The sequence below is a fragment of the Monopterus albus genome, unplaced genomic scaffold (genome assembly GCF_001952655.1).
Source record: "Monopterus albus unplaced genomic scaffold, M_albus_1.0 scaffold63.1, whole genome shotgun sequence".
Taxonomy (NCBI): domain Eukaryota; kingdom Metazoa; phylum Chordata; class Actinopteri; order Synbranchiformes; family Synbranchidae; genus Monopterus; species Monopterus albus.
This window is the reverse complement of record NW_018127943.1, coordinates 910,018-929,321: the sequence shown is the minus strand read 5'-3', so window position 1 is coordinate 929,321 and position 19,304 is coordinate 910,018. Positions and strand designations below refer to the sequence as shown.

Below are 19,304 nucleotides of genomic sequence, written 5' to 3'. Positions count from 1 at the left end.
TGAGCTCTCAGTGGGGCTGTAACTCCTGCTGACTGAGCCCCACAGTCACGAATACCAAACTCTGCTATCTTCTAAGCCCCATCTCTTCTGTCTCGCTCCTCTGAAGCTACCACAGCCCTCCTCCTCCTTCCCTGCTTCTCTAGTAAAAAACCATTCCCTCCTCTGTCCTGATCCTGCTCAGTACCAGGAACATTCAATGCCTTTTCTCCCCAGCTGGTGCCCTAACTGTCCTCGTCACACACAAACACGCCATAGGAGCTACAGCATGCAAAACTCCACGACAACAGGAATGTCCTCTTCTTGATTTGGTGGCAGTCATTCTTTCCTTTCATTCATATCATCAGATCCTGCAAGGTGTACAGATGTGGAAGCTGCTGTTTGATTTAACATTATAGTATCATGGAGTTTGAAAACAACTCTTAACTCAGGCATTATTGATGATAGATTACTGTTTGATTTTGAATGCAAAGCTACGATTTAGCCACTTTATCTTTCACATCTCTTTAAACATCCAATAATGTGGCCATCATTGTTAAGATGCTGTCAAGTTATTTGTACCAACCAATTCCCAATCTCTAGATGGGCAATGGTAAAAAACCCAACATCTACATTTTAACTTGTCATAAGAAAAGTACAGGTGTTCCTAATAACATTAATGATGGGTCTGATCTATTCAAGTGCCCCTGTAAGCAATGACAGTGTGACAGTGAACCAACATGTGTAATATCAGGACCCTGAAACTGAAGCAACTAGAAGCCTATTTAAAATATAAATCTTTCCAAAAAACATGCTTTAAGTCTTATCCAGGTCTTACTAATATTTCCTTCTTCTTGATGCATTCCTGGGAGCCATTACTCCTCATTAACAGACTTAAAACAGTTTCATGCTGACAGTTTTCTAAATCTGAACTCTGGTCTCCTGTGGTTGGCCTTCATCTCTTTTCTGTGGTGTGCCAGTGCAGCCTAGTGGTCAAACGCCCAACTGCAGCTCGAGCGAGCACAATTACAGACATGATCTCACACTAAAACATGGGACTGAACTGGGAAAATGGGACCCAAAGAACATGTAGAACTTGAGGTGTTAGAACAGTAAAAGTCGATGAATAAAATAAACTAGATTCAATCCACATGGATTTAAAAGACATCACAAAATTTAAAAAAAGCTATCAAAAATGCTGCATACTGTACAAGACGTCCATAGATGTTTGTACACCAGAATAGTCACTGTTTTATGAGCCATTTCACTATTGCTGTGATAAACCGCATGTGATACTACGCTGCGTGCTCTCTTTGACAAGCCAAACAGTAACAGAACTGAAGCTAGGGATGTGTACACAGACAGGTTATGTCCAGTTATTTACCACACTTGCTAGTGCTATCTTTCTCTGATTGTGATGCAGTGTGAAAAAAATGCAACTCCAAGAACGTGAATCAAACATAAACGACTAAAAATTAAGAATTGTTACAGATGTGCATCTAAAAGGATGAGAGCAGGTGGAACTGAAACATCCCCAGGCTCCTCCTGACTGAGATCCCAAAGAAAGTGAAAATGAAGACAAATGTAGCTCATTTGTACAAGGTTGTAAACAAAAGGCAGGGAGCAGATATAACAGTATTAGTGCGACATATGTGTAATGTATGCTGATACACCACGTGTCAAAGCGCTGCAGGACAACAACCACAAACATGCCTCCAGACTTCCAGATTGTTAGGACATCTGTCATTGCTGACAGTCACATGCCCCGCCGTGTGTTGTGTGTGAGAGGGAAGAAGAAAGAGAGAGAGAGAGAGAGGGTGAATCTTTGGCAGTGGGTCATTCCAGAGAACATGGGGACAACAGTGCCCCTTAAACATTCATGTCTGGTTTGGCTTTTGTTTTTTCCTTTTGCACAAAACATCAAAGGAACTTAACCACAACGGCCATGTCGGAGAGATCGTACACACACATGCAAGTAGACACGTGGACAGACAGTAATAAAGTGTGGATAACTTCAGAGCTTAATTTGTGACAGTTACGACTGAACAACACAAAACTGAAGCCAGTGAGTAGAGGTTTTCATGAACCTAACCACAGTTATAAAACCAGAAGCCTGGGATCGCCAACAAAATACATGCAACAGCATTCTTCTGGGCTAAAAGGCCAAGCACAGAGATACGTGTATATTACCTCCTAAAGATATTTTAAATAGCACTTTCTCTCAGCCTTGACTTGTTCACATGCAGCTGAAAAAATGTCCCCACGCTGTTTAAAATCAGTTCACATCTTCATCACTAACTCACTGAAACAAGAGGCTTCACTGCAGCCTTTTAAATGAGAAACTACAGGACAACAACAACATGACATTTTCTCACTCAATACAGCTGTGATGGGTGGGTGCATGTGCGCTCTTATGTCACTAGGTGGAGCAATTTACACAAACACACATACACACACTGGGTCCTCACAGAAAGGCTTTAAGGGGTGGTTGTAGGGGAATGTGATTGCACTTTCCCACTGATCAGTTAATGTAAGAAATGGAAGAGAAGGTGTAAGTAAAGACACAAGGAATAAACATCTGGTCTATGAAGTGAAGTAAAGTAAATATGGAGCTAACAAACATGACTCCAGCTTGTGTTGTTTGTTTTATACATCCACTTAATTAAGATGTAGACCACAGCTCCATATATTATTACACCTTGAAACTACTGAAACCAGAACTGTCCAAAAGTATGTTGATCTGGTCAATGCCAGTAACCACATTTAAAGGGAAAGGCATTATTTTTCTGTTGTGTTGTGATGCCGTACCATGCAATGAGAATGGACAATAACTCAAAATCATTATTTATCATCTCTCCTAATGATTTTATATGAGAAATTGTGATTCGCGGTTCTTCTTGCTAAATCAAGGCATCTGACTCCAGTGAAATACCTGGGAACTCACTTTTGCTACCAAGGCCATAAGTGACAACATTTAGACACTTTCCATTTCTTGCCAAAGTGAGTCCTGTTATATAGTCATGCACTATGCAAATAGAAACACCCAGTCTATATGTAGACTAGGTACAGGGAAAAACAAATATATAAACAGATTACACATTCAAGGAAAAGTCTGAATAGATGATCTGACCTGCTTGTCAAGGAGGTCACTGAACGGTTTCAAGAGCATAGACATTATGTGAATCATCTGCTCCATTGAACCGCTATGGGAGATTCTGGATCAATGCAACCACCATAACAAATACTGCACTATAAATATTCAACACACACTTTTTATTATTATACTTAATTGTTTATATTGATAATACATTGTCTGTTACTTTTCTATTCTTAACACCAAGTGCCTTGTTTCTATTTGTGTCTATCCCCTTGATGCTGTAGCTTTGTGAATTTCCCTGCTGTGGGAACAATAATAATAATAAAGGTTAATCTTATCTCTTTTTTTCTTATCTTCATCTTATCTTCGCCAGATGAGGGCCTATATTCTGGATGAGTATATTCATTCCTCCGAGACTTGGATCAACTATGCCAAGGAGGACTGTGATAGACCTTACTAAGATACTTTTGTTGTTTGGTGACAGCATTAGTTGGTGTGCACAAAATCAACGATTAAGTCCTGCACTTATTTCCATTGCTCCCTTGTGGTTACACAGTCCAACAACCTTAGACAGACAAAGTAATTAAGACTAAAAAATATTAAAATACAAAAACAAATTGTGTTAATTTTTGCTTTAAATTATCACCTACCTGTACAGGAATCTATTTCATATTTGATCAGTATTCCTACAGGTTAATTACAGTTGATTCATTCATCTGTGGCCAATATCAAGTCTTTTGCTAATGAACTGCTGCTTTATTTGGGGAACTGCAGAGATATATGATAAATAAAACTCATGTTTCCTGCTTTGTTTTTTTTTTATTTGTTGCTCCTCATGCTTCTGTCTGCTGCTGTCAACCCGCCCTACAATCTATTCTTCTTCGCAGTAGTGGAGTCTTTACAGGGTTTCCCATTCACAAAGCCTCCTGCCTGACTTTACAGAGGGCGGAGAGAGGGAGAGGAAGAGAGAGAGGGAGAGAGAGTTGAGACATCTCTTCCTCACTTGGCTGCATTTGGTTTACCGACACCGGAGAAGCGACCATGCTGTGGAAACTAGTTGAGAATGTCAAGTATGAAGATATTTATGAGGTAACGTTACCATCCAGCTGTTTGAATCTTGGGGAAATAGATTTATTAGATGTGCTTTTAGGGATTTATTAAATGTGAGACATTGTTAGGTTGTGAGGTGCTTTCCATGAGGCTTTAGGCCTGGTGTCTGGTGATGCGGTGACTGTGAAGATGAACTGGATGACATGACAATTTTGTTCAGGCAGAAATTTGGCTCATTTGGCTTTTGAGTTACTTATCTTGTGTCTGTGGCTGTGGTGCAGGTTCATTCACTATTTGGCTCAACACAAATAAATATTTAATTATAAACTGTTTATAGGATTTATTTTAAATATGGCAATATGCTTCTTGAAAGAATTCTTTATAAGCAAGCTAACATAACTTTTTAAATAATTTGATGTCTAAAATGTCCCAATTGCCATTTAAAAAGGACCAATGATGCTGCAAAAACATATGTTTTAAAGGGTAAAATATTTTTTTTATTTCAAATTACAGCAAAAAAGAAACGTGACTTAGAGAAATGCTGGGTCAGAGCAGGGTGAGGGCATAGTATGTAAATCATCTGGCTTTGATCCCAGAACAATAATCTTTGAAAACGGACCAGGGGAATGGGGAGAGGCACCGCCGTGAAATGCTGCTCCGGTCGTCTCGCGCTGAATGGGCTCGAGCACAAAGCACAGGGCAGAGCCCGCGAGGCCCCTCGGTTCAGCCCGGTGGGAAGCCGTTGTCTCGTGCCGCACATGGCTCTTCTCCCACGGTGCGAGGGAGGGTAGGATATAATGTGGTTAAACAAGTCATCCAAGAGGGCACACGGGGGGCGTCGAGTCAACAATGTAAAGTTTAATCGCTTCTTTTGACTCATGGCACCATTAACACGAGCCCTTCACGCGCCCCGTAGTGTCTCGAGTGTGTTTTCGGTAATAAAAGGCAGCTGCAACACAACATGAGCCGCCCTTTATTTTTTCAGGAGTGTTAGTTGAGCAGGCTTGACTTGAATGTCTGAGTGAGCGGAGAAAAATCTTAATGTGCCGATTTTTCATGTCTGTGCGTAAAAGTAAACTGAAGAGAAATTTCCAGATTTGCCTTGGACTGGCACGGAGTCTAAGTGTACCCGGTGGGAACAAAACCTCTGACTGTGGAGGTATCAGTGTCGACCCTGTAATCTTCACAGTATACGCTGTTTATACCCACTAGGGTCTTGGTCTTATACTTGTATAGCGCCTTTCTATGCTTTTACAGCACACTCAAAGCGCTTTCATATTATTCGGCCATTCACACTCCCAAACCGGTGACATCACCGAGAGCAACTGGGGGTTCAGTGTCTTGCTCAAGGACACCTCGACATGTTGACTGGACAAGCCGGGAATCGAACCGCTAATCCTCCGGTTAGGAAACGACCCGCTCTACCTCCTGAGCCACAGGCTGTTTTTAACGTCAAAGATGGACTGCGCAAAATTGGTTTGTGCAAAAGGATCTAAAAAAGGCAACCACTAGATTCTGCCTACAACAGGCCCTCAGAGAGTGGATTTCCGTGATGGGGAATTCCCCGCGGTTCTGGACACCTTGTTCGCTTTCTTCTACTGGAGAGAGTCTTTTTTCTATCTCCTGCTGTTCGTGCGTCGTTTCGGCTCTCCATGGAATTTAAACGTCACTCACGGTTGCGCGAGAGGCTTCACGCTCCATGTGTCGCCAGTCCCCTGCCTCGCGCACATTAATATTCCTGTAAGTCTCAGTCATGAATAACAATTACACCGTATATCGAGGGTAGAGGCGGGATCTCGGTGCTTACAGTCAGAGCGGCGGCAGCTCCGGGCGGAGGAAGGTTCTGTATGGAGCTGTAGACCGGGCCGTGCCTGCAGATACAACTGCGCTGCTTTTACTTGGAATGAGTTTGGCTGTCTCGGCCCAACCTGGTCTTCACGATCCTGCAGCTTTACCGTGAACCCGCTCGGGACACCAGCAGAGGGTTTACAGATGTTAGTTCATTCCTACTCCGCTGCGGTGAGTTGTTTTCCCTCAGTGCATTTTAAGACATTTTAAACCAGGCTGGAACATTTTAGCTCCAGGCTCTTATGTTCTTTTTGTTCAGGAGATTCAAGGCCAGTTAGGCTGCTCTGGCTACATCACCAGAGGCATGTGCTCTAATAAATGCATCATGTCCTGGGCCTCATTGTGGTTTCATTTCGTTGATATGTGGGTCAAATTCTGCTAAGTTCTGATTTTTCTGTTCTCCTCTGCACCCTCTTCAAGGACCGGCATGACGGTGTCTCGAGCCACAGCTCGCGCCTGTCCCAGCTGGGTTCGGTGTCACATGCGGGACCCTACTCCAGCGCGCCGCCGCTGTCTCATGCTCCCTCTACGGACTTCCAGCCTCCGTACTTCCCGCCACCATACCAACCGCTTGCTCACTACCAGAGCCAGGACCCGTACTCCCACGTGAGCGACCCGTACTCTCTGAACTCCCTGCACCAGAGCCAGCAGAGCGCATGGGGGTCGCGGCAACGGCAAGACGCCGCCGGAGACCGGATGGAGAGCACCGCTCTGCTTGCACAGCCTCGGGCCTCCTTGCCTCAACTGTCCGGGCTGGACCCACGACGGGACTACGGTGGCGTGCGGCGGCCCGACGTGCTGCTGCACTCCACTCACCCGGGACTGGATCCCAGCATGGGCGACGGACTCCTGCATGGCCTGCATGGTATGGAGGATGTTCAGGTGAGTCAGAGCTCAGAAGTGGAATTTACAGAGGTTAAAGTGCATGTAGGAATATTTCTCAGTTCCAATTATGATTATATTTTAAAAAGTTATTTGAAGGATATTCGGAGAATCAGTGCAGACGTCTGCATGTCGGGGGCCACCGGGGGCCACTGGACATAAGGGAAACAGGCCTATCCCTCTGCATTATTACAACTTATTGAATATTGTCTCAGATGTGACTGTTTTGCACTGTAATCAGAAATGTAACCACTCCCATTTACACTAAAGGCGGTTTTGTTTTCAGTGCAAGTATTTACATGTCAAAATATAACTATGAGCAGCCTTTTCTTAGAATATGCCACAACAAATAAAACGCAATAAATAAATAAAACGAACACAGCTGCAGAAGAAGAAAGGGGTTGTGGTAATTGCTGACCGTTGTCTTCTTCGTTGTCGCGGCATGTTTCTCGTGCCTCTATGGTTAAGGTCAGTGAACTCAGAGCAGCACCCTCAGGGCTGAACTTACAGCAGATGAAGAATCAAACGCAAATGGCCCAGAGCTAAACAAACCAAACCTGAGATGTCCTCTCTACTGAGGAGATGCGTGTATGTAACACAAGATGGGCTTCACAAAAGGCTGCATGAGCTCAAATGTTGCTCAGCAGCATCCATTAGGCTATAGTAATAATTCATGTACTACAATTATTATAAGAATTGTTATTATATTTGCCTTACTATTAGGTGCTAAATATACAAAGCAAGCGGTACAGACTTCATATTCATCTGTGTAGGATTCCATCTTCCTTCGTTTCCCCTCAGGGCACAACCATCAGGAATTGTTTGCCATTTAACCTCCACAGTAGATTCTCATTTCTGGCTTTTTCCTATTTGTGTCATGCATTAACCCCATATTTTTTATTTATAATTTATTTAATCAAATAATTCTTTTTCTATAGGAGCATGAAACAATGATGACATCGACTCTAAAAACATTTTTTTCTGCAAGTTGATAAAGAAATTTGATGAATGGGTTTTTTTTTTATTAGATTAGATAATCTTCTTTAGCCAAGTCATGATGACAAAACCACTGCACTACAAATTCGGTGTGATTTCTGAATGGACACAAACGACTTAACGACGTCTTTTCCTCCCTTTTGGAACATGAAGTAAATCTTGTACGGTTGTTTGCGTAGACTGAATTCGATCAAACACTAAAAATAAGCTTTACATGCTCCTTAAGTGGCTTTTTACAGCTTCACTGTGGGTGATCTTATATAAAACAGACTATAATGATTTGTTTTTGTCTTGGTAATAATAGACCGTTGACGACACCAATGGAACGAACATCCTGGATCAATCAGTAATTAAGAAAGGTACGCACAAACACACACACACACACGCACGCACGCACACACACACGTGCTCATCTTTGTACTCCGTGCTGTCAATAGTCCTACCAATGTGCCAATGGATAAAAACAGCAACGTTATTAAATAGCCAGCTATTTAAAAATGACAATTATGCAACCGTGTCAAGTTTTTGAGGCTGATGATAAAAGGATGGGGGGGGGGGGATACGTGCTGTGTTGTCAGGAGCTGCCACCTTATCTTGAAAATTATTTACTCTCTGGGTCTTCATAGCCTGTAACGATTATTTATTTCGTCTGCTGCTATGGATGATGATGATTTATGTTGTGTACAGCTACACTCTCCTCGCTCATAGGAGGGTAATTCTGGGCACAACAGGGGTCTAAACTGGATCCAGGCCTACACATCTCCATGTACATTTGGGTGCAGAATCAAGCCGGGTTAACGATCCCGGTATATTGACTAGCTGCCAGTGTGTCGCTGTCAGGCTGCCATGCTGCCGCTCTGATGATGAGCGGTGATTCAGTTACGGGATGTTGAGTGACTGAGCTCCCCGCGGGGCATTTAAGCCGCTGATGTAATAAATGGCACCGCTCACCGCGATCTCGTGAGCTCGTTTAGAGCTAATCTGCGGTATTATCCCCCGTGGAGCCATCAGAAACCCCCTCGCTCTGGCCCCTACGCATGCATGCATGAGCCTGGCTGGCTGCTTCTTCTATTACACCATTAGCGCAGAGCATTATAGCGCACGGGATGAAGGAGTATCTAGTGTTGCTGGTGGGAGTTAAACCGGCCGTGGAGATAAAACGGGGAGGTGGTTAATGCGATTTGAGAGCGCGAGCCAATCCACAATCGATAATATTGTAATGAGAATGTCGCGCGACATTAAATAACAGCAAATGCCCGGTGCGTGGGCGCTTCATTAAGCCAGGGCCGCCCTCTGAGCGCGCACGGTCTATGCACTGATCAAAGTTTGACGAAGGAAAGAGATTTAAAGACTTAACACTCGAGTCATGTGAACACAATCCGGATACTGTCCATGTACAAAAACTAAGATGTCCACTCATGATGCCTCCATCCTTCCTCTTTCAGTTCCCATGCCACCGAAAAACGTGGGCTCTTTGATGCTCGGTAAAGACGGACTGATCGGTGGAGTGACCGTGAACATAAACGAGGTGTTCTGCTCGGTACCGGGCCGCCTATCGCTGCTGAGCTCCACCTCCAAGTACAAAGTGACCGTAGGGGAGGTGCAGAGGAGATTGTCACCGCCCGAGTGCCTCAACGCCTCCTTGTTGGGAGGCGTGTTGAGAAGGTAGGACTGCAGCCTGGAGCATGTTGGAAACCAAACTAGTGTCCAGGAATAACTCTGTAGATACCTAAACCCCTGTGGGTCGTTAAATGTGGAGGCATATAATGCGCTGAGATATAGAAAAAATGGTCCATACAGTATTTAGATACGGCATTTCACATAGATTTGTTTCCTTTGTTTCTACAGAGCAAAGTCGAAAAACGGTGGGAAATGTCTGAGAGAAAAGCTGGAGAAGATTGGACTGAATTTACCTGCTGGGAGACGCAAAGCTGCCAATGTCACATTACTAACATCTCTCGTAGAAGGTGATTGATTCATTAGTTTAAAACTGCACCGTAGACTTTACTCTGACACATGTTCTCTTATTTTAAAGGTTTTCCAAAAAAACAAACATCATTTTCTCTCTGTCCTCAAAACCATCCCAGCTTTGCGTAAATGACGCTGAAAGAAAGAAAGAATTGTGGATTTTATTAGCGTTTTAGGTGTTTGTTTGTTCAGAGACAAAATGATCAACGATCCAAAAGAAAATAAAGTCAGCCAGAACCTAGGACTGCGAAGGTCATGACCTTATAGGCTTAGTGTCTCTGGCTGTAAGGAAATACATAATATTCATTTTTTTGAGCAAGTGAGGATGTGAAGCTACTGCTGCCAAGTTATTTATTTACTTGATTAAAGTCTGGGCCTAAAGTCTGAATGCAACATTTTGGGCATAAGCCTTGTTTTCCACACACAAAGCTTAAATTATTTCCCCTATAAATATGGTCATGAAGGCAACGATGTTCTTCAAACAGGTAATATGGGCGATTTATTTATTTATTATTTGACAAATATTTGTTCTAAATAACTCAGGAAAGGTACTCAAACTAACAACTCATGAGGCATAAAAAAATTTCTTACAAATTTAAATTTGCCATATGTAAAATCTGACATCTGCTCTTAACTGTCACAGTCGGACTTTTGCCCCTTTTCGTTGTTTTTGCGTTAGAAAACTTGTGCCTAAAAAAGATAAAGTCATTATTTTAAACATCATGAACAAACAGGAAGTAGCCTATATGGTCACAGCACATTAATTAAGGGTTAATAAAAAGACAAAACCCGTGTGAGACTGTACGTGCTGGTTTTAGTGCTAGTGTTTGTGCAGTAATAATGCAGCTCGGTGTTAAAGAGAAATTAGCCACAAACCTCCGTTACACAGTCAAATATGTAGCTGCAGCTTCTTTTTGTTTATATTGACTATACATAAACACCCCTTTCCTCCAGGCGAAGCGGTCCACCTGGCCCGGGATTTCGGTTACATCTGCGAGACGGAGTTTCCCACCAAAGCCGTGAGCGAGTACCTCAACCGGCAGCACGCGGACCCCAACGAGCTGCACACGCGGAAAAATATGCTGCTGGCGACAAAGTGAGTCTGATGGAGCGGTTGATTAGATTGTGTTTCCTCACAGCCGTCACAGGCTGCATTCTGCAGCACGAGTCTGTGGTGGAGCTCATAGGGAGGTTCCTGTGCTAATGGGATTAAAGCCTTTGATTATTTTATTGGGCAATTTAAAGGACAACACGGGCATTTGGATGCATTCAAACAGAACTGAGTAGAGAATTAGGAGCATAAAGGTCAGGGTCTGTTGTCAGCACAGAAAGAAAGAAGGGAAAATGTTATTTTAGTAAACGTTAACAACAGAAATAAACCAAATGTCTGTACATTTCAAAGTATTTCTATTTCAGACTCCACTGTTACAGCAGATGGTCCTATATTTCATTGACCCAAAATTCTAAATAGACACAGTTGGGCTCACAATCTGTAGTTCCAACATATGGAAAGATTTTTGTTGATCTGAAACACATCACTGTACACAGAGTGCAGACAGAGGGTGAAAAATAGGGCATGTTTCCTCTCTAAATAGGAATTTTTCCAGTGAAGGAAATGATTGTGAAATTAAACGCACCCATTTTCCTGGGGCCTCTATGGCCTCTGTGAGACCCCCTGAGGCTGCAGGCCTCCTCCATACTCTGTGCTCTACTCTTAATCACACACAGTCCAACATGGCACTGACATTTAAGAAGGACAGTGAATTTTTCTAATGAAACACAATGAACTCAGTATGGATCTAACCTATAATAAAATGGCTGATTGAAAAAATGCCACATCAAAAAAGTAGGTTTATTAAATTCAGTTCAAACATTTAAGAAATGAGCTGAATTCCATCTTAAATCATATAATGACTAAACAAACGTGGGAAGGTGTCACGTTTCAACTTTTGATTGTAACATACATTTATTTAAAAAAAAAAAGCTGCACAAGATGTGAGAGTTCCTCAATGCGACTTCATCGCTTTACATGTTACTGCACAAATTCATCTCGCACAGAACAATTGGCTCAAGCACCAGTGAACCTTATTTGATGCTGGACACCTATACGGCTAATAGATGTTATAAACTGTAGGCTCTGAGGTTGCACATGTATGTTTGACCTCTGCTTCTGGTCTTAGAAGTGATCCATTTTTAGTGGTCCTTCTCACAAGGTTACTTACATTAATCCATTTTTATGGTTGTTAAACTGTGGAATTGAATCCAGGATCTGGTGATTACCTTTAGCAACCGGGCAGGATAAATTATTTATTTATTTATTATTTAAGAAACCAGAGCGGCAGCTGTGATGTGGATTTATGGATGTGGATTAAATCACAGAATCACTTTGGATTCCTACTCTATGTTCATTTATGCCTCTGAATGTTAGCAGAAGTGTAAAACACCTAACAAAAGCCCCTTCAGGAAGCCTGTATTTTTTTTTTTTTGCTTGCATAAAAAGTGCTGTCTCCTGGCCTGCACTGCATAAACCATCTGCCTGTCTGTGTGTGTGTTCATGTGGTGCTCGGTATGTATGGTGTGCTCAGTGGTGGATGTTTGATGGTTAGATTCAAACCTGTTCCAATACTGTGTGTCGGTGCTGCCTGTTAGAAATTCATTATTTAGCAGTGAAGTGTTTCAAGTCGTCAGAAAACAACAGCGAGAGCCTTGAGTGTAGCCCGGGGTGGCGGCTTCTCCTCTCTACTCCCCTAACCCCAGCTGGGCTCGGCCTCCACCGCCTGTCACTCATTTGCTGGAGCTCTGCCCTTAGGCCGCTTACAGGGTGTGTGGGTGTGTGTGTGCATGGGGTGTGCAAGTATGAATGTAAGAGAGGGAGAGGGGGTCTTTTGAATATAAAATGTGGGCCTAAAACCAGAGAATGATTTGCTGAAATTTAACAAGGAGAACGAAGTGAAGGTGATTTTCTTTCACTGCTGCCCTTTTCAATGAAACCATAGTGAAGAATAAAGATGCAGTGTATGACCTCTTTTCACAAATTACACATATTAACAACTAAATATTTACTTTTATATGGAGGCCTCAAACTGCTCTGGCATTATTACACGTCGGGTGCTAGGGTTTTCCTGACGATAATTTGTCAAGCATAAAGAAAATGACCTCATATGGAGTGCGTGTTTAAGGTTTAAATGGTGACCGATGGAGTCTGATGCAGAAAAAGCAACAACACATAAATGTCAGTTGTTAAGTGCAAGCAAGAGTAATTTTGCAACAACTTTAACCATAAATATTCAAAATTATTCACCAACAGCTACAATTTTAACCAGAAGATGCATTTTAAGGGAATCAAATACTCGAGATGTTCACTTGGAAAACTCAGTCTGTTGCTCTCCTGGTGCTACCACTCTGTAAAAGTAACAGCTGATAGCACAGAGTTTGTGCTTTTTCTCTGATTGTTTTCCAAAGGCATCAAGGGGGAAACACAGGGAATCACAAAATGAAACAAAAGTAGATAAAGGAAGGCTGAGGGAAAGTGGAAAACAAACTGCCACACTTCATCACAAAGTGAGCCCTAGGATACACTGAACATTACTTTAAAGAGGAGGGATTATAAAAAAGGAAAGTATCATCAAGGGGATGTTTTCACTTTGGATACATTATGCTCTGCAGGACTATCTGGGGAAATTAAATTTTTTTTTTTTTTTTGCATCCAGATTTTATGAACTTGAACTCCTCTTCTGTAATGACAGAGGAATCATACATTCTTGTATACACACTGCAAGTCTTTAAAGTACAAAGAAAAATATAAGTGCATGAACATGGAATAAAACATTCCCTGTAAATATAAATGTTAGCGTATAGTTTTACGAATAGTCTCAGTTTCTCGCAGAAGATGCTGGGCAGTCACTGTGTGACAGACGAAGGCTGATCCTTGTTAAATGGCTTTAATATTTAAGCAAAGCACAAATGGTTAGCGCAGCACTGACGCAGCAAGCTTTAGCTCAGCATTCTTAGTGAATGGTTGGGTGGGGCTCAGAGTCCTGCACGGGTCCAATTTTGAAAATCTGCACTCGCCCCACATCTGCCAAGCTCCATATCAGACCCAACCTGTTACCCAGAGTTATTTGTAAATGAAATCCAAACCTGACCCAACCCATTAATATAAGACCCGCAGCTCAACCCGTATCCGTAATTAAAATAGATTCTAAGCTACACAGTCACTTACTTTAGAGTGCTTAAGAGTTGTTTTCTTGGAAAACTACCCGTTGATGGACACAGCACCTGGGGTCTGCAGCTGTTCCCTTAGTGAGGAGGTGTCCAGCTTGTGGCTATCAAACTCCAACACTTTTTGGCTCTATTTACAAGCAGCAAAGCCGCTGATAACATTGTTCTCACTGTCTATAACCACACTGAATTTCTTGGCCTTCAATGATGTATTGTTCACAGTTTTGTATTTAACACTATTTAAGCTTTACCACCCACATTTAGGCTATTTTTTAACCCATGCCCATACTCGTGAATTAATATAAACATATTTTTACCCATTACACCTTTTTTTGTGGGTACCCAAAGGTACCCGACCCGGTGCATGACTCTGGGGTGAGGTCAACCTGCTGTCACGAGCAACTGAACCACCTGCAAGAATTTCATATGGCTGGGTTTCAATGACGGTTTCAATGCTGTTTAGGGTCTTTTCACCCTGACAAGGACACAGTTGTGTGAGAATCTCTGGTTTTGCTTTGCGTTAATAACTACAACCATATTTTCTGTGAAAAAATTTGTTCCTAAAATTACAACATTTCTAATTCTAACAATGCAACATTACTGACAACGTTTTTAAAAATCTCCCCCGTTGAACTGTTTCTCCACAGGACATAAAGTTCAAAAATATGCAGTACTATGAGATAGAGAATCACAGATCTCTGAGATTCCGCACACTAGATGCAGACCTCATTCATTTTTTAGGTTTACTGTAGCTTTAAATAGTGTAACTAGTGCTGCACACGGTCATCCATCAGCACTATGTTTTACTAGAGGCATCTTAGCGAGATGTTGGTAGTGGCGGATTTTGGTGCATTTCCTGAAGTTTTCAGACAGGCTGCATCTACACACTATTGTTACGACAGGGTCCGTATCAGCCACTCATTGTGCTCTGCAGTTTAAAAACCACTCCTCGAGTCAGGAATCTGTCTTTGAGATATGGTGATTAAATTCCCTACAATCTTGCATTATAAGGTACAATGGTTGATTGACCTGTTATCATGGGGCAAAGGATTTATTGTTAGATAGGTCTTAGTTGATATGTTGCAAATTCCTCTAAAAATTTCACTCAGACTTAAATCAAATTATTTGCGATGCTGCTTTGGGTTCCCTGCAGATCACGGACTCCCCTATTGGAGCAGCCTGTTTTGCCTGATTTGAGTTGAGTTTTTACTGTGATGTTGCCTGCATTTTATCTTAGCCTTTCCAATAACCGTGTTCTCAAGGAAACACAGAATAAGCCACTGGTCATTAAATTTAATGATACTGAATAATGGAAGCTAACAGAGGGAGCCGCTTTCCAAAAACTCTACAATAACACAGGTTCTCTCCTGATGTCCTGTTGTGTCTTCTCCTCTGCAGACAGCTCTGTAAGGAGTTCACAGACCTGCTGGCCCAGGACAGGACTCCCCTGGGCAACTCAAGGCCCACGCCTATCCTGGAGCCTGGCATCCAGAGTTGCCTCTCTCACTTCTCCTTCATCACGCATGGCTTTGGTTCTCCCGCCATCTGCGCCGCGCTCACCGCCCTCCAGAACTACCTCACTGAGGCTCTCAAAGGACTCGACAAGATGTTTCTCAACAACCCTCCCAACAACCGGCACGGGGATGCTGGCAACAAGGGTGGCGACAAAGAGGAGAAGCAGCGAAAATGAAGCAGGGGAAGAAGAGGGGCAACGACAGAGAGCAAAGCAGGAGCCAGACACACAGACAGAGGCGTTACTTCTAGCTTTACACCACTGCGAATGACCTGACACACACAGGACCTTGAGAAGGAGGAGGAAGAAGAAGAAGATTTGGTAAAGAGATGACACCCATGGGCCAGTGTCAGAGAGCACGGAGGAATTTTTCATCTGTGTTACGTTCTTTTCATTCCCCTGAGGACATGGTGGTTACTGTGTTACATCCATTTTGCTCCCCCTGCCTGCATCCTGTGCGACTGAGATGCTGTGAGCAACCAACAAACAATATTGTGTGTGTGTGTGTGTGTGTGTGTGTGTGTGTGCGCACACCTGAATAAGAGAGTGTGTGTGTGTGTATGAACTTGTGTTTGTCTTCACACAGAAAAAGTATTGTGGGTATTAAGATTGGGTGATGAGCATTCTCTCTGTGAAACAGGTTTGTCTGGTTATTTAACACACGTACGAGGAGGGAGGGTGTTAACTTATGTGTGTAAATATTTATTTATATTAATTTAAATGGATGGTTGTGTAAATAGGTACACCAGCTATTTTGGAGTAGGCCTATTTATCTGTGATCTGACCTTTGTGAGCCAGCGGGGGGCCAGGATTCATCCGGTGTGTTTCTGTTCTTATAGAGCTGTTTTCATGGTGCTGATGATGGGTAGACATGCTTCTAATTGTCCAGTGATTTCATTTCTATCACAATGATAATAAACCATGTGTTTTATTATGCGAGGTGTGCAGCCTGCGCCTTTTCTCCAGGGAAGTTCTTCACTAAATTCCCACTAAGGACTGGGGGTCAAAATTACTTTCAGGTTAATCTATTCAAAATGTAAAACATGGAGCCATTAGCTAAAGGTATTTCATGAATTATTAATGAACACCTGTAAGTGAAATAGTTTACATTTGGGGGATTTAAAGGAAAATGCAACCCTCTCAGTGACTGAAAGTGGAAGTGGACTGACCCCAACCATTTTCTTGTTCATCGCTGTAATTAGTCAAATTCACAGGCCAGGCAACTTTGCTAGTCATTCTGATATAAGTGAATTGTAAGTTAGTATTTAAAAGCTGCAGCACGCAGTAAATGTGTGATTAGTTTCACTGCCTGTGTTTAAAAAGTTTTTAAAAAACCATAAAGGTCTACTTAATCATTGAATGACTACAACAAAGTAAACCATGTAAATTCATTTTACTTTTGAGTTTAACTAACACTAATTATTAGTTGCAGAAGACGGCATATTTACTATTAATTTCTTTCAAAAAGCAACTCAGCTTTCGCCATCAAGGAGAAAAGGGGAAAGCTCTCTTGCATCTTCACCTTCCCACTTGGAAGAAAATATGTGAAAGCCATTAGACTCAAGCTTTGACTTGAATGCAAATAAAAAGGTAACCCCTCCACCAGAACTGAAAACACAAAGTTGAAGTCAATCTCAAACTAATTAACCAGCGACTGAATACAAGTGCATAAGTTAAGGTTTTCTGATGCAGTTTTTGGCCATTTGCTTCAGTAATGTTTCTGAATAATGACATAATTATATCTCCTGGTCAAAATGTTATAGCACAATTTAAATACAATTTCACTATATACTTTACTATACTTATAATTTACATGGAAGGTGCTGACTGGGCCATTAGATAGATGCATATTTTATTATTTGTGAGCGATAAAAGATAAAGTATATCCACAAAGCAGTGGTATTTTTTTATTATTATTATCAGTAGTAGTATATAATCTGTCTAATAGCTTTGCAAGGTTTAACGTGTCAGTAGTCTGGAGTCCATATAGCTATTGCCAAGACTGAAAGGAACGAACACACACACGCACACACCATGATGGATACCGTCCTATTCCAGGGAGATAATTGGCTGTATTTTCCAGCCAGTGAGGCCCTCGTTTTCAGAGAGGCTCCTCTCTCTTGCAGGCGCGCAGGGGAAATAGAATCGTGCCTCCCGGGCCCGTTTCTGCGGTGGGGATCCGCTGCCGTTGTGCTAATGACGGGAGAGCGCGGGGCACAGAAAAATAGAGAGGGACGTAGAGGGGAAAGCTAATGAGAACGAGAGACGGAGAGAAAGAAAACGGGGAGCTTGCTTGAGTGTGAAAGAAGGAGGGGGAGGGAGAGAGGAAGTGTCCTGCGGGCTCGGTGTGACCCGTGGAGCGGAACACCGCGTGACGCAGGTGCAGGGTGCAGCATCCGCATGTCCGCGAGCGATTCGCGCACAACAAAGACGAGAAGCTGCTGAGCATCAGTGGCGGCAACAACAACAACGACAGGTTGGCTGGAACAATAAACAAACAAGGCCGAGAAAACAAAACAACAAACAGGAGGGAAACACGACGTTTTAACAAGTTAAGTTAACAAGCAATATCCGTTCATCAAGAGGATATGTGGCGTTAACAGGCACTGGGTCATATTTAATGCAAGGGAATCAAAATGTCTTATTAAAGACAGGGAAATGGGCAGGTAACACTAACTCCTACTGTTTAGCATTCAGACTAAAAATAAGTGGGTTTTAGCGCACTATAATGTAGTTGCAAGCAGATAAGTGTTTATTAATGTATTTGTCGATGACAAACACCTCCTGCGGTCACCCAAGAGGCAGATCATGATTAACAATATAATAAGACACAGCTGTAATTATACAAAATGTTTTCATACATACACATACCCTTCCTTACAGATGCATATGGCTATATTAGCTACAGTGTGTTGTCACCCATTTATTAAATATTTGTATGCCCATAAACGCAAAACAGAGGAGCTTTAAGTAGTGTTACCAAAGTTTTATATAGCATTTACAAAGGAGTATAAGTAGGTGTAAATGTCAGTAACTGCAGGGACAAATCAAAGTGTGACACATCCCCATAATGTAAAGATTAAATTGCACAAACCTAAGAAAAAGCATTAATACAGTACAGCTGGTCAGTAACTGCTCAGTGACTTTTGGGAATGATTTTCATTTTTCCTCATGAAACAGCTCATCAGACCAAAAAAGCTTAATATAATGACAGTAAAGATGGTATTTGTTTGTATTAGATGTAAAATTAAAATGAAAAGAACAAATTGATGACAAAAAAAGATCTCAAACATGTTTGCAAACATGTATTTCTCTCCTCAACATGAGTAACATCAGTGATTGGTGCAGCGACACTTCCCACTGCCAACAATGTTGTTTCACCCCCATTCTGTGTATTGAGCCTCAGGCCTACTGAAAATGCTTCAGGAGTCAGAGCTCCATCAGGACGGGCACTACATGCACAGTGTCCACCAACAAGTCTGCAAGGCCATGTGAATATCATAAATTATGGCAATCTTGTTTCCTTCTAATCAACATTTCACTTATTACAAATTATTATAAACTACAAGCTTACAGATTTCATTTTTAAAAATCAAAATACTTCTAAGTTTGTAAGACTGGAATACGCAACAAAGTGCTGTCAGAGCTGTCGAAAAAGTTCTATTATCTAAAATTATGTGATGTTGACTTAAAATCTTTTCGATTGTGTGGCACTGATTTGTCAGTGTACAGTAGGTGACATTAGAACAGTGC

General features: G+C 42.1%; 1 protein-coding gene across 2 annotated transcripts; it reads left to right on the top strand.

The window, feature by feature from the left end:
• Window positions 1–4,101: 4,101 nt before the first annotated feature.
• tfap2b (transcription factor AP-2 beta) lies at window positions 4,102–16,445 on the top strand. 2 transcript variants are annotated; one of them, XM_020604068.1, is made up of 7 exons: window positions 4,102–4,162; window positions 6,392–6,853; window positions 8,154–8,208; window positions 9,295–9,514; window positions 9,698–9,816; window positions 10,772–10,913; window positions 15,437–16,445. In XM_020604068.1, the coding sequence occupies exons 1-7, from the start codon at window positions 4,115–4,117 to the stop codon at window positions 15,726–15,728; spliced, it is 1,338 nt and encodes a 445-aa protein (XP_020459724.1). In that variant the 5' UTR covers window positions 4,102–4,114; the 3' UTR covers window positions 15,729–16,445. The 2 variants fall into 2 exon arrangements, with proteins under 2 accessions (XP_020459724.1, XP_020459725.1); XM_020604069.1 differs by lacking the exon at window positions 4,102–4,162 and adding an exon at window positions 5,679–6,142.
• Window positions 16,446–19,304: the final 2,859 nt, after the last annotated feature.

Coding starts and splice junctions, on each gene's coding strand:
- tfap2b (XM_020604068.1), top strand. CDS start 4,115: ATGCTGTGGAAACTAGTTGAGAATGTCAAGTATGAAGATATTTATGAG. Junction 4,163..6,391: donor AGTATGAAGATATTTATGAG/GTAACGTTACCA, acceptor ACCCTCTTCAAG/GACCGGCATGACGGTGTCTC. Junction 6,854..8,153: donor ATGGTATGGAGGATGTTCAG/GTGAGTCAGAGC, acceptor TGGTAATAATAG/ACCGTTGACGACACCAATGG.